The sequence below is a fragment of the Psammomys obesus genome, unplaced genomic scaffold, assembly GCF_907164565.1.
Source record: "Psammomys obesus unplaced genomic scaffold, mPsaObe1.curated_primary_1811, whole genome shotgun sequence".
Lineage (NCBI taxonomy): Eukaryota > Metazoa > Chordata > Mammalia > Rodentia > Muridae > Psammomys > Psammomys obesus.
In genome coordinates this window covers 2,264,789-2,279,549 of record NW_026586383.1, presented here as the reverse complement: position 1 = coordinate 2,279,549, position 14,761 = coordinate 2,264,789, and the positions used below count along the sequence as shown (strand labels likewise).

At 43.1% G+C, this 14,761-nt stretch overlaps 1 protein-coding gene across 10 annotated transcripts in view; it reads left to right on the top strand.

Moving 5' to 3' along the window:
- Window positions 1–14,761, top strand: part of Arpp21 (cAMP regulated phosphoprotein 21) — a 159,001-nt gene that overhangs the window by 33,974 nt on the left and 110,266 nt on the right. For 6 of the 10 annotated variants that reach the window (XM_055601654.1, XM_055601652.1, XM_055601651.1 and 3 more), the window contains exons 1-5: window positions 9,295–9,356; window positions 9,442–9,618; window positions 11,425–11,588; window positions 12,505–12,546; window positions 13,238–13,327. In XM_055601654.1, the coding sequence (XP_055457629.1) occupies window positions 11,463–11,588; window positions 12,505–12,546; window positions 13,238–13,327 (258 nt within the window). In that variant the 5' untranslated portion in view covers window positions 9,295–9,356; window positions 9,442–9,618; window positions 11,425–11,462. Of the gene's footprint in view, window positions 1–9,294; window positions 9,357–9,441; window positions 9,619–11,424; window positions 11,589–12,333; window positions 12,379–12,504; window positions 12,547–13,237; window positions 13,328–14,761 lie in introns of those variants that run through there. The other 4 variants (XM_055601647.1, XM_055601646.1, XM_055601648.1 and 1 more) reach the window with 3 other exon arrangements.

Below are 14,761 nucleotides of genomic sequence, written 5' to 3'. Positions count from 1 at the left end.
TGTCCTCGAGCTCTTATTTTTTTGTCTCAGTCCTCCAGATTGCTTTCTTATTTAAGTGACACCACCTCTTCCTTTCCCTAGTATCCTATTCCAGGGCCATAAAATGTTCCGCACGGCGGATTCTGATGAAATGTGCTTCAACTCTCTTTAGTGCAGTGTCCAGCACTGCGGTTTGCCAGGGCATGCATCCACGCACCCGGAGGCATGCCGCGGCTTTCCCCTCAGCACCTTCTAGTGACCATTGGTTAAACTCGTCCAGTCTCTTCTTCAGTTTCTGAGAGTGACCAGAGGTCCTCACTTAAAGCTGCAGGGATCACAAACACGGTCCAGGCTGCCTGTCCACCACTGACTACACTGCCGGAAAGCCTGGAGCCTCGCTTATCTACTAAGTGATCGAAAGCTAGTGAGGCGGGCACTGTCCCCGGGATTGGGGTTACTGTAGAGGACGACAAGACAGGCACAAATCTCCATGACTATCACCTTACATGACAGTGGGAAGAGAGCGATTTGATGCCTCGGTTCACATGCTGAAATTTGCTACAGGGTGATTATTTGGGGCCCCAAGGGGGTCAGGGGTCATCACGTCACCTAAATTAACACCAAGGAGATAAGGCAAGCACGAAGGGCATTTCTGCATGGTGGCTGACAAAAATAGATATGGTTGACACAAGGATAAGTTGTGCAACCGTGAAACTCAGTTTAAACTGATCGTGCTATAAACACTGAGTTGAAGGTAGTTGTTCTGTTGGTATAGATAGTGATTTTCTTCTTCTTCTTTTTTTTTTTTTTTTTTTTTGTATCTATCCCAATTTTGTATCTGTCCCGGGAGAGTGTTCTGTGGGTAAAGTGTTTGCCACGCAAGCATGAGAACGGAGTTCTAGTTCCCAGAACCCATGTTGGTACTAGGTGGATACCCTGGTCCCTTTGTAATTCCAGTACTAGGATGCAGAGACAGAGCAAGCCACCTAACCTAGCTAGCGTGACCAGCCACACAGGTGAGCTCTCACTTCGGATGAGAGACACTGCCTGAAGGAATAAGGTGGAGAGCCCTCAGAGATGCCTGCCTGGGTCCTCCATGCACACGGACGCACATGCGTGTATTTCTGGGCTCCCACAGTGGCGCACACACAGACATGCGTACACGCTTGCATACATCCCGCATGCGCATCAGAAATAAAGCCTTTAAGAGTGACTTTCAAGATGCTAACACACGACTTAGTCCAGAGCGCGCTGTGTGACTGGAAAGCCCTTCGTGTGTCCAGAAGTTCCAGATGTTCCTTGTGGGATGGCATCTCTGTCATAACCAGTGTTCTCACTCTCTGCTCTTTCTTTCCCTTCCTTACTCTGAGAATGAAACCCATCTCTACAGTGAGAGCTTCTGCAACCAGAGAGATGAGAGAGAGAGAAGGGGGGGGGGGAAGAGAGACCCTGTAGACAAGCTGTTCTCAGCATAGGGTCGTGACCCCTTGAGATCCTGTGTATCATATATTTACGTTACAATTCGTAACAGTAGCAAAACTACTGTGATGAAGTAACAGCGCAATAATTCTATGGTTTGGGGTCGCCACGACATGAGGAACTATATTAAAGGTTCGCAGCACTAGGAAATTTGAGAACTGCTGCTTTAGAACCACACTGCTTCTGTTCCCTTCAGAGATGCCCTTCCATTTCCTAGCTACTAAGGAAACTTCATTACCTTGGCTGAGGGGATGGGGTCTATGATATGCAGCAAAGATGCCTTTGCTGATACTAATTCTGAAAATTCGATGTTGAGGCAGGAATTACTCATTGGTGAGACTTCATGTGAATGGAGCTCTGTCTCGTCTATCCAGGACTACGGTCATTTCAAAACTCCAGCAAATAACAGTGCCCTATGCTCACGCTGGAGAAGCTGCTCTTTCTCTCTTCTTTTTAATGCTGCAAATGCTAAGCTCCCACTCTGGCACCTGAGCCTCATCACATGGACCAGACTTCATTGTTGTGAAATGATAGGCACCTTCAGTACCTCTTATAGGAATGTCAAATATGCTGATGATAGTTAAAATTAATATTTCTTCTCCTTTTAAAAACACCTTTCCTCTTTGTGATGATGAATTTCATATTTGGAACCGTTTAAGCCAAGTTGAAAGACATAGATCTTGTAATAAGTCTTTGCTCCAAGACAAAATATCTCCAATTTAAGGAAGGGAAATTTGTTCTTGACCTAGCCCCTCTATAAAAAGGATTATTTTAAATGCTATCTGGATCTGAACTTACATGTACCAACTAAGCAGGATTGCCCTTTCTAGTCACCATCACTTCTTCGTGTCCCTAAGGACCTGTGCTGGCAACTCTCTACCTCCAAAAATATTCACATGATGATTAATTACAGTAGCAAAATTATAGTTATGAAGTAAAAATAAAAATCATCACAGCACTGTGTGACCCTGTGGCAGAAAACTCCGGATATAGGTAAGATCCTCCCTGAAGACATAACTTTTAAAAAATACGTTTCAGCGAGGTTTTACAGTCACTTTAGACATTTTAAAGGAAATTTGTTTTATGTTTATGGAGAAGAATAGGGTAGTGCAGAAGCCTAAGGTCCTGGTATGTTGCTTTGATATTAGGTTGACACTCATTTCTAGATGATGTCTATGGCCTGCCAATAGAGCTTCTGATCATGTTTACTTTTAAAAAGTTACTGTGTCTTCCTGAAAATCCTGGGTCTACTTTCTTCTGGATATCTGGATTTCAAGGTAGACACATGATTTCCTAGTGGCCTTTAGATATTAAAAAATATATATATATATATGGTGGGACTCAAGAGATGGCTTAGTGTGTAAAAGTGTTTATAATGCAAACTTGATGACCTGAGCTCGCAGTCCTAGCAACTACTTAAGAAGCTGTCTGTGGTGCAGGTTTATCCCTGTAATTTCGATCATGTTTGTGGCAGAGAAAGGACTATTGCTGGGTGGGGCTTGCTAGCTGCTAGCCTAGCTCCAAATTTAGTGAAAGACCCTGTCTCAAAAGAGTGTCTCAGAGAGTGACAGGATGGGGCACCGGACATTCTACTCTGACTTCTACACATACATGTGTGCCTCTGCTCACATACAGTGTTTACATATACTGCCTGTACACACTTCTGTATACACAGAGAAAGGAAGGAAGGAAAAAGGAAGCAAGGAAAGAAGCAAGTGAGAAAGAAAGAAAGAAAGAAAGAAAGAAAGAAAGAAAGAAAGAAAGAAAGAAAGAAAGAAAGAAAGAAAGAAAAGAAGGGGCAAGCAAGAAAGGAAGGAAGATATGGTGAGCTCTAAACATGGAAGAGGGGTAGTAGGCAAATAGTTCACAAACAGACATAGAGACATTAGGGCATTTTCATGCCTGGGACATGTGTCTTCCAGGACTATCAGAGAGAGAAAGAGAGACAGAGCAGGAAGTTTGGCCCAACCATGTTTGTAAACTTGGGAACAAAATTATGGCAGAGACTGATATTATCAAGAGCTGAGGTGCAGTGTCCATGTGCTGTTTAAGTAGCTCCCTGATGAGGTAGAACAGAGCACCCCAGTGAAAACTTATCTGACTGTCATGTCCTGTGAGTGAATTGTTTTGATTGGTTAAATATGGCTTACATCATCATGACAGCCAGCAGTATAGAAGCAAGAGTGATTGAAAAGATCGCTGACACCCCCGGCAGAATGATGGCTGTTAGCTCAGTTCTGCTACCATGTGGTGGCCGGTCCTGTCTAGGCTTCTGGATTTGATGTAGACTGCAGTGGCTCTGTTACTCTCTGTATTATGTAATCTTTCAAATTAAAGCTTACACCTGCTCGGAAGTCGATGGACCAATGCATCTATGAATACACCGTGCTTATACTATTCATAGAAGGATGTTAGAAAAACAAGGTGATGGGGTCAGAGAGATGGCTCATCTCTTAGGAGTGCCTGCTGCCAAGCCAGATGACCTCAGTGTGATTCCCAGAACTGACATGGCAGAAAGGGAGTGCTGGCTTCCTAAGATTGTCCTCTGACTTCATCACAGACACCACCATGGTGTGTGCTTTAACACATACACATTAACAAACAAACGAATACACACACAAAAAAAAAATTGTTGTAACTAGTATGGAAGCCGAGACTATTTGAAAAACCTTTGGACTGTAGAAAGGCCTGTCAAGTCAAGCTGAACTCAGCCTCAATGCTGTCAGAGTCTTGGTAGCAGGGCCACTGATTTCATTTGGGTTTAATAAGTTGGATGAGATAACCACCCTCCTCCTCTTTAACTACAATTAGAACAAAAATATGAAAAACTGGGTCACAGATGTAACAAAGCTGCCAATCACTTGTTTTGCCCCACCCAGCTCTATCTGCCATTCCTGACTGGCAAATTGTACTGTTTGGGGAAGCAAGGAATTGCAGAACTGTACTTTTTTTTTTTTCCTGAAGTAGTTCTTGTCCCCTGTGATGGGTAAGAAAGAGCACATTCTAATTTGCTTTCTCTTGCTGTGATAAAACACTAGCCCCCCCCCAAACAAAACAATCTGAGGAAGAAAGGGTTTATTCCAGCTTTCAGGTTGGAGTATGTGCTATTTAGGGTTACTATCTGTGCAACAAAATAGCATGACCAAAGGGGGAAAGGGTTTATGCAGCTTACACTTCCATATTGCTGTTCATCAATAAAGGAAACCAGGACAGGAGCTTACCAGGGCAGGAACCTGGAGGCAGGAGCTGAGGCAGAGGGGTGCTGCTTTCTGGCTTGCTACCCATGGCTTGTTCAGCCTGCTTCCTTATAGAACCCAGAACCACCAGCCCAGGGATCGCACTCACCATGGTCTGGGTTTTTCCTCATTGATCACTAGTTGAGAAAATGTCTTACAGTGGGATCTCATGGAGTCATTTTCTCAACTGAGTCTCCTTCCTCTTTGATGACTCTAGCTTGTGTCAAGGTGCCCTAAATTCAGCCAGTATAGAGTCCATCCTCAAGGGAAGTCAGGGTAGATGCTCAAGGCAGGAACCTGGGGGCAAGAACTGAGGCAAGCCATGGAGCAGCACTGCTTACAGGCTTTTCTCTGTGTAAAATTGGCTTTCTCAGTTCACTTATGCAATTCACAATGACCTGTCTGGGATGGCACTGCCTACAGTGGGCTGGGTCAATTATTAGTCAAGAAAATGCCCCCACAGACTTACCTAGAGGACCATCTGACAAGTGCACAATTGATTCTAGCTTGTGTCAAGTTGACAAAAAACTAACTAACATAGCAAACAAGCTCCACCCCAACCCCACAGTGATGCTGCCATATTTTGTGGCTCTCATATACCCCTAACTAATGTCTTTATCATCAGTATCCTCATTGTATGGATATGTAGCAAGGCCTTACCAAGGACAGGATGGCTAAGGAACTAATGATGATATATTACCACGTCAAGTTCTAGTCCGAGTAGGTTGCATCCCAGAACTGTTTTGTACACGTTTGTTACCAAGATGCCTGAGGAAACTTTGACAGGGAGGATGCCAGCTTTCCCTCTTGTGCTTGCACATCCTGCCTTTGATCTTTTGGGATGTACAGCAATTTGTTTACTGCTTATACATATCATATTCAGAAAAGAACAAAATAAAATCTCCAAGAGAAATTGCACTATTTGACCCAAATATCACGTCACATAGAATATATCTGTACATAGTGGAAGCTTGAAAAAAGATTGTTTTATGTGAAAAGTGAACTCGCATAGTTGATATTTCTCCTCTAAATGTGTTTATTGACAACACATCCCCCTTGTTTTTAAACATTTATTTGCCCATGGGACTACAGTTTAGTGCCCGAAGCTTTGGCATCCACTTCTTTAGGTGCACATACCCACACATAGACATAGACCCATACATGTGATGTTGTTTGAAAAAGATAATTAAAAAAAATAGGTTCATGTAAACAGCAAAATAAAATCTTGCAAAAAGAACAGCTAAAGAACATTCAATTTCTTGGAGTTGAATGTAGTGTGAGCATTTAATTTCTTAAATGTAGAGGGACAATTCTAAGTTTACTTTCCAAATGTTTTATTGTCAGTTTTCTCATTTGCACACAAGGCTAATCATCTTTAAATATTTGTATGTTTTGGCTCACCAATAAAGAAAAAGAAAAGAAGAAAAGAAAACAAACAAAAACATGCTCAACTAAAAGGTCAAGTTGCTGGTCTGGTGCCTCCTACACATATATTAAAACTTAGGTCTTTCTTTGGAAAGTTTATGGGAGTTTCATGCTTTTTTTTTTCAACCTTGAGAAAATTCCAGACTTACTGAAGATACTAATGTATGCACAGCTTATGCCATTGTTACCCTCATCTTTGAAGGGCTTTCATTCTAAAATTTAGCTTTCTTTAAACTTAATCTGGGATGCTAACAATCTTTTAAAAATGTTTGGTGACAGTATTATATGTTAACTAGCATGGGTTTCTACCTTTCATAGGAAACTAACAAATAATTACTGTCACTTCAAAATGCAAGCAATTTTCATTTGCAGATCTGGGACCTACTGAAAAAGAGCCAAAGGGAGAAACCATTCATCTGTCCTGATGAGTGTCACTTGACTGTGTTGTCTTGTCACAAAACACACAAATTTAGCATGGGGTTAGTCATCTGCATGTTAATTTTTCACATATTGTGAAGGAGTGACTAATGAAGTGAGCAGCACAACCTGCAGACAGAATTCAACTTTCCCAGTTAGACCGACCCTGAGAAGGAAGGTCCTCCTGGAATGTGAATGAAATTCTACATAGCTTTGCAGTGATTAGTATAGGTAACACAGAGATACATAAAACAGGACACGTGAGATTTCTTGGTGGGAACGAAAGACAGAATACACATATGCCTTGAACTATATTATTCTCTCTCCACCTCTTTTTCTTCCCCTTGCAATACCAATTGTTATCATGGTTTTTATCCTAAGGCAAGCTTAAGACATCAGAAAAGAGCATTAAGATAATGTGAGAAGGGCATCACTTTATGTTTTCTCCACAAAATAGCTGAGAGCTTTGTGTCAGTTCTCTGTGGATTCATTACCCTGATGGGTTCTGCTAAGGAATCCTTCCAAACTCAGGATTATTGTAATATTTCTGGGGCTCTGAGATGGCTCAGTAGATAAAGGCGCCTGTGGCAATCCTGACGACCTGAGTTCAGTCACAGGTCACACACGGTAGCAGGAAAGAATCGACGCCAACACATTGCCCTCTGACTGCCACTCAGGTGCCGTGTCCATGTACACACATTCACACGAAAATTATTAAATGTAAAATAATAATAATAATGGCCACAAAGGAATTCCAGTAATGAGTGTGTTATGTATACCACATGTATTATATAAGAAAAGTTCCTTCCCTTTCTGTCCTTTGTTATATAAATTAAAATTTAATAACCAAATTTATTAACGAAAAGATTGCCAAGAAAAATATATTTGTTCGATATAATTGTGGTTTTTTTGATAAAAATGAGAGGACTTGGACCCGATCCTCGTGGAATGGCAATGCATGAGTGGGGTTGGCTTGGCTAACAGAAAGCTGGAGTAGGGCTGGATTCCTGGCATTGCTTCCTCAGCAAAGAGAACAATTTTAATCAGTTACAAAAATATTTGCGATCCATATGCTCCTCTCTGCTCACTCCCATATGCCCAGATTCTCTTTTATCTCGGGAGGGATGATGACTTCATGATTCAGCTGGGTTAGAATAATGCCGTGCTGACTTTAGAGATCGGTTCTATTTCAAAACATGTCCTGGCAATTACGCACACACACAGATCCAGGCTGTTAACACTTGGGTAGTTACGTGAATATGAGTTTATTTTTTTCTGACTCCTGGAGAAAAAAAAATTATATTTTACATCCTCCTACTGAAGCCAGGCTAGGTATCTGAGGCTTAGATTTGAAACCCTGCTGTCATTTGCCTGCCAGATTAAATGCCCTTGTGAAGCTGTGAGGGCAAGAAAGCCAGGCAAACGTGTGTTTTAACACACAATAACATCATTCACCTCGGCGAAAGGAAAACAGCACAGAAAGCACTTGGTAACTTTATCTAACAGCAGAGTTTATTCTAGATAAATGGCTTGTAAACTACATTGACTCTTTCTTAGTTTATTTATTTATTGATTTAAAATCGGACATCTGTCCTAGTAGCCATGGCACAAGGGGCCAGAATAGAAAAATGAAAATTACTGTCAATTAGTGGTCCGTTTTGTCTGAGATGTGCACTTGCCTATCAGCTATATGGCTTGTAACAAAAGTTGTATATTTTAAAAGCAAGTTTTCCACCCGCATCAAAGATGAATAAATCAGAAATTATCGATGGTATTCACGGCTGTGTCTTCAACAGTTGTTTCCCACTGGCTTTGTAACCCAATATGCTATTAACAGAGCCACTGCCAAAAGAGAGGAGCCAGTCATGCTGTCTAAGCTAGTGGGGAGGACATGGCAAGGAGACGGGGTTTTGAGCCTTTGGAGCAGTAGTTGGACTCAGCTAGTTGTCTTCAGAGGCAATAGGGCCCAAGAGGTGTGTCTACGGCTGGAGTCAGCGTTGTGCTCCCCCACCCCCAGGAGGCTGAGAGTTTGGGTTTGCTTTTGGCAAATGCTATCAGGAGCCCGACTCTGTTTGCATTCAAGCTGTCTGTGCGGCTGCTCCTGCAGGCGTGGCGAGAAAAGAAAGCGTACATTAGAGCGTGGATTGTTTGCAAGGGGCTTGGAGTGTGCCAATCTGTTGCTTGCTGCGGCAGCGATTCTTTGCTGTCACGGGGAATGCTCAGCTGGCAGAGTTGTCCTGGTGGAGGGAGGGAGAGATGTGGAGAGACTGTTCACCACGAAGCACCGATATTAGGGATGCTTTGCAAACTGTCAGTGGAGTGAAAAGTGCTCTCTCGGCTGTGCCAATGCGGAAGTTCTCTGCCTTCTTCTCTCTTTTGAACTTTATAGACAAGGCCTCCTTAGATCAAAGTCTGTGCAGATACCTCACAAAGGTACCTCACACAAAAGACTCATAGGCATAGAATTAAGGCATATCGCATCCACCTATAGTTTAGACAAAGACTTCAATTTAGAAATAAAAGAGACAAACCTTTGGCAGGTAGGTGACTTTGATTCTCATTGAGGCAAACACACAAACTTGTTTTTTTTTTTTTTTTTTTTTTCTTTTAATACAAAGTGCGAGATTTCACTAAAAAAGGTTAAAACTGAAGTGAGTAATCTTCGGTGCATAATTCAGTTGTTAATTTTAGCTCCTTGCGTGGGCGCCGTGCTGACTTGAACAGCCGGCTGTAGCCTTCATTGGAGAAGAAGCCGGCAGCTTGGGACAGGTGGAGCTGGAGCAATCTGGGAGCGGGATTTGCTGGAAGCTGGTCATTAGTGTTAGAAACCCAGTCTTACTTACTGTGTGCTTCTCCCGACGGCCACGAGCGTTACCATGATGATTTACTGTCCCTCTTTTTTCAGGTTGTCGGCCATGTATCACGCTGTGTAAGGAAGCTGACTCGAGATGGACATCCTGAACTGCTAATGGGGACATGGGATGGCAGTTACCTCTGATCACTTGTGTGGATTCTCCCAGTGTGGAACCACAGAAGCCGCCAGCCACTCTTCCAGATCTACAGCTGGAACTCTGTGTGAAAGGTAAAGCATTTGTGGGGCGGCACCTCATCTGTAGTTCCCTGTTATTCTTCCTTTGTTACCATGCCTGTCCACATAGACCCATTCACCACATTCCACCCTCGGGGTCAGGATCTGTCTGTCGAGGATGTCATTGGACTTGTAGTTTTGAAAATTATAGCTCTGTTTCCTCACTCTGCTTAACTATTTTTGTTTATTTGTTTGTTTGTTCTGTATTTTTGTTTTAACTGAAGCAGTCTGAAACTGGGGTTAGGGCAACTGAAGGTCTTTGTCTTCCCCTCTACCCATTGCTCAGAGAAAGCAAACTGTTCACCAGTGGGAAGATGAGACTTTTATTTTGTTAACCACACATGCTGGGTGACTCTGAGACTTAAAAATAACAAAATAAAATAATTGCCCAAAAGCAGAAGATCCTAAAACCTCCCCAGACTTAAAAGCAGCAAATCAACCAGCTCAAACCTCTGCCTCCTTTAGGGAAACTTTTCCTTCTACAATCCCACAGTCCTCTGCCAAATAGGTCCGTGTGCTTGTAAGATTTTGTTACAGGCCGTCTGTTCTGTCATGGTGGGTTTTAACAAATCAGCAATCGAATTTGCCATGGTGTCGATTTGTCTCATGCTTCCTATTTCCAGCCTAAAATGAAGTTACTAAATTAGTGAATGGTAATGCAGCCACACTAGAGAGACATCGGAACGTGACTCTGTCCAGGGGCAGTCACTGTGGTGACCAGGATGGGACAGTGAATGGCAGGGAACTTTGGGGAAAGAAAGGACTTTCTAAGCTGCAGCTGCTCTGAGCCCACCCCTCACATCCTCCCTTTCCTTCTCTCATTTTTTTTCCTTTCTTTCCTCCATCCTTCTTCCCTCCCCTCCCTTCATTTTCTCATACATACAGAAACGAGCAGGAAGTAAATAAATGAGAAATGATTTGTGAGTATGTCAGAGGGTAGGAAGTGCCAGAGATTTTTAGTGAGGCTAAAAAGGAGGGGGGGAGGCAGGGAGGTGAACAATAATGGAATTGAAGTTTTTGAAGCTGCCTCCTTGTGTGTGGAGCAGTGTGCTTTGAGTGTGGAGTCTCACCGGGCAGCAGGCTCAGTCCCGGCAGCTGCTCCTCCCTCTGGAGCTAGCAGTACAGGTAGCTGGCAGGGACATCAGGGCTAGGAGCTGCTGCTGCTGCTTTAGTTAGCTGTCAGGTTGAAGCCTGAATGTGCTGACCCTGGAAGGTTCATGACCGAAAGTAGATCCCACGTTTATACCAAATCATAACCTTTCCATCTGAGTTTTCCCTCTGTATTGTTCCTGGATACAGTGCACTCTATTCCTTGTTGCTAGGGAGGTATTTCCATGGGCTGAAACGGAGAAATAATTTTCCGAATCATGTCTGAGGTTCCGCCTCTTATCAGTAGGGCCTCCTGACTCAGAAGTTGAGGGTCACCTGTTGAAGCACTGGGGAACTAGCCTCAGTTTCTTCTTTGCCTCTGCAGTGCAGTGTGGGGACTAGCAGCTGGGTGGGGGCATTGCGTCTCGGCTAAGATTAGTTGACTCATTCTGACAGAAGGTGTATCCATGTATGCTACTCTGTGTGTGGATGGGCTGAGGCTGAGGTGATGAACCTGCCTCCTGTGTGTGCAGTTACTGTTTAATGTTGTCTTGCTCTGTCCTCCGGGTGCATAGCTTTGTCAGTAGGGATGCTAGACCACACCTCAGGATGTGAATTTGCAGGGGATGCGAATTTACTTTGAGAGATCTCAAGAATGACTGGAAACACTTCCCTATACTGATACCATTTTCTGATACTGTAACCTTTCAGGGTCTAAAAACTCATTGTTTTAATTTGCATCTGGGAGAATGTCTGAGCAAGGAGAACTGAACCCGACCATAGTGGAGGAAGGACGGACTGAAACAGAGTCTGCCCCAGAAAATGGCATCCTCAAGTCGGAAAGCCTGGATGAGGAGGAGAAGCTGGAACTGCAGGTGAGCTCCGGGGACTTGCCCTCCACCTCTAGGATTTATCTGAGACTGCCTGAGGAATTTGGTAGTTGAGGGATTAGGAGGTCAAAGAGGAATCCTCCTCTGCTTTTTTAAAATGATGCCATAAAGTGCCTTTAGAAATGAAAACTAAAATCATAAAAGAGCATATTTAATTACCAAATTTGCTTACAGGAGCCCAGTGCCCCTTGCTAGATCACTTCAAGCTGGGCATGTAAGGCCTTAGAGATGCAGCTTTAGGCTCTTGGAGTCTTGGCACAGATTCCCTATTGCCTGGAAAGATGGAGACACAGCTCACAGCTGAGAAATGTCAAAACCATGTATTCTATTCTTCCTAGACAAGTTAAAGCTAAAGTCTTATTATCAGACAAATCAAAGCTCAAGAGTCCGCAGATGAAGAATCAGAACAGAAAAAGGGGTGAAGGGAGGGGTGGGACTGGAAGCAGCTGGGGGAAGCAGGAGAGATAGGATTAAATACACAATGATTTACAAGGAAAAAGAAAATGCTGGTCCAGGGAAGGCAAACTGAGCTTGTAAAAGCTATCGGTTTTCATTTTGAACTAATTTACAAATGTGTTAGTATGTTCCATGAGCCAACCTTATCAAAAGCCAGTAGGCACATAGTGATCAGAACCTGCCAGGCTGTCATTTCTTCTCACCTGTGTTTGCTCTGAGGAACTGACAATTTCAAACATTTGGGACTTAGGCCACCAGAGTATTCTTCCTAGTGTTCAGAATAGCTTTGCTTCCACTGAGGATATCTCCACAGTCAATGGTAATGATGCCTTCCCCTTTCCTTTCCTCTCCTCCACTCTCCTCTCCCCACTCTTCTGTCTTTCTGTCTGTCTCCTTCTGGCTTACTGGCTTTTCTTTTGTTTTGTTTTCTGTTTCTGCCACTCAGCGGCGACTGGCGGCTCAGAACCAAGAGAGAAGAAAATCCAAGGTAGGGATCTTCAGGGGCCCAGGGGAGTCAATGCCACAATTACAATAAATTACATATGTCCCATCAGAGCTAAAGATGTGCCCACAGCTCAGAGGCTGGGCCCTGACTGTCTCATTGCAACCTGGTTGTGATCCTCAGCCTTGTAATACCATAGGGATGCTCCTTGCTCAGAGTCTGAACACCCATAAGTGTTTTGATTTGCTCTGTTTTTCATAGCTGTTGGCATAGTGGTGTTTTACCCTGTCTGCATCCACCAGAGGTTTTGGTTTTTGTTGTTGGTTTTGGATACAATTTAGAGCAGACATTTCAATCTTTCAAGTGATGTCCACCTGGAAATAAATGGGCAGTGTCAGTCAGTGCTTGGACCACCTCCTTAATTCAATCTTCTCCTAATTTAGTTTTGATGGAGATTTGTTCTGTCAAGTGTTATGTGTGATATTTTCAAGAAATGGCATCCATTCACCCTTCATGTTCATGGGTCAACGTAGTTAAGAACTATTGCATAAGTTGGTGTTTTCATATTTGGCATGGGCTCCCTGTTACTTTCTTTGCCTTTGCACCCAGAATCATACAGCACATTTGATCCTGGACTGAGAAATCTTACTTGGGAATACTCTCGCAAATGTGGTGGCCATGCTTTCACAGTCTGAGAATGTTTTCTGTTCTTTGACCTGCCCTCCTCCATCCCCAGTCAGGAGCAGGCAAAGGGAAGCTGACCAGAAGTCTTGCTGTCTGTGAAGAATCTTCAGCTAGACCTGGAGGCGAAAGTCATCAGGATCAGGTATAAACCCTGGTATTAGAAGCAATTGCATGATTAGATCTCTGTGTGCAAGGCCAATCACTAAGTTGACATATGTTTTGGTGGGGGAAGAAAACAGAAATTGAAGAAATACAGCATTTTCTTGCTGCAGCCCTATTTATGAGACATTCTGCAGTTTATAAGTTCGGGGCTGGGGACGTCACTTAGCAAATAAAGCGCTTGCCACGCTCACAAGCATTTGGGCCTATGTCCAACCTCCAGAACCCACTCAAGAAGCTGAGTGTGCTGGCACATACTTGTAACCGCAGCATGGGGGAAAAGAGAGACAGGCAAATATCTATATTCCTGGGATTCAAGGGCCAGCCAGTCCAAGCCCTAATCAGTGAGCCCCAGGTCCCAGTGAGAGACTATCTCAAAAAGTAAAATAAAAATGCTAGATGCCAACGGAGGAGAAACACCTGAGACTGACCTCTGACTTCAGAAGCACATGCACTCAAACCACCGGCATACCGCCCACAAATGTGCAAATACACCCCACAAGCATGCACCCCCACAGCCCCTCCTATACACACAACTAGTTTAAATGTGTATCACAGGCTATTACATTTGTTTTTTTTTTTTCCAGACTCTCTGAAAACTCTCTGCAAATGGAAAGGAACTCAAAAGAATTTAGATTAAAACTTAATTTAAAAAAAATCAGTAAGCACGACAGTGCTGAGTGTCCACCAAGGCTCTCTCTTGATAAGGCTGAACCAAATACACCCCAAGCACCCTGTCTTTCTGAAGACACTTACCTCTCAGCTCCCCAACTGCACCTGCCTATAAAAAAAAAACACCACTGTCAGCTCCTATGAGATTTAAGAAGTAGTGTCTAAGACGCTCTGAACTGTGGAGAAATGTCCTTATGGCCTTCGGGGAGAGTTTTTCCTTTCTTTCTTTTCTTTTCTTTTTTTTTTTTTTTCTTTTTTTCTTCTTTTTTCTCTTTTGGTGACTGCTGTGGAAATGGTCCAGAAATGCATCTGAACTGGTGGTGAATTTGATACTAATCAGCTGCTGTACATCTCCATCCTTATCTTTGCCCATTACAGCAAGATGGGTAGACTCCCCAAAACTTAAAATTCCAGGAAAACCTTTCTGTGACCAAACGAAGCCTTCCACATCCTCTGTTGTTTTCCTTTTTAACTATTATATTCGCTTCTGGAAAACATAGTCTTGATGCTGAAATTTTGCTTATTTTGTCAATGGTCAAAGGCAGTCAACACAAAAATCAAATGACCTGCCTGGGCCCAAGGGGAGGAAAATTGATTACAAAATCATTAATTCATTAATTTTTTTTTTTGCTTCTCCTCCCTTCCTCCCTCCCCTTTTCACTTTAATTGAAATCCTCTAAATTCTCTTTATTGACACAAAGAATATGGAGAGCACTTTCTGTAAAAGAACCAAAAACTAAATTCC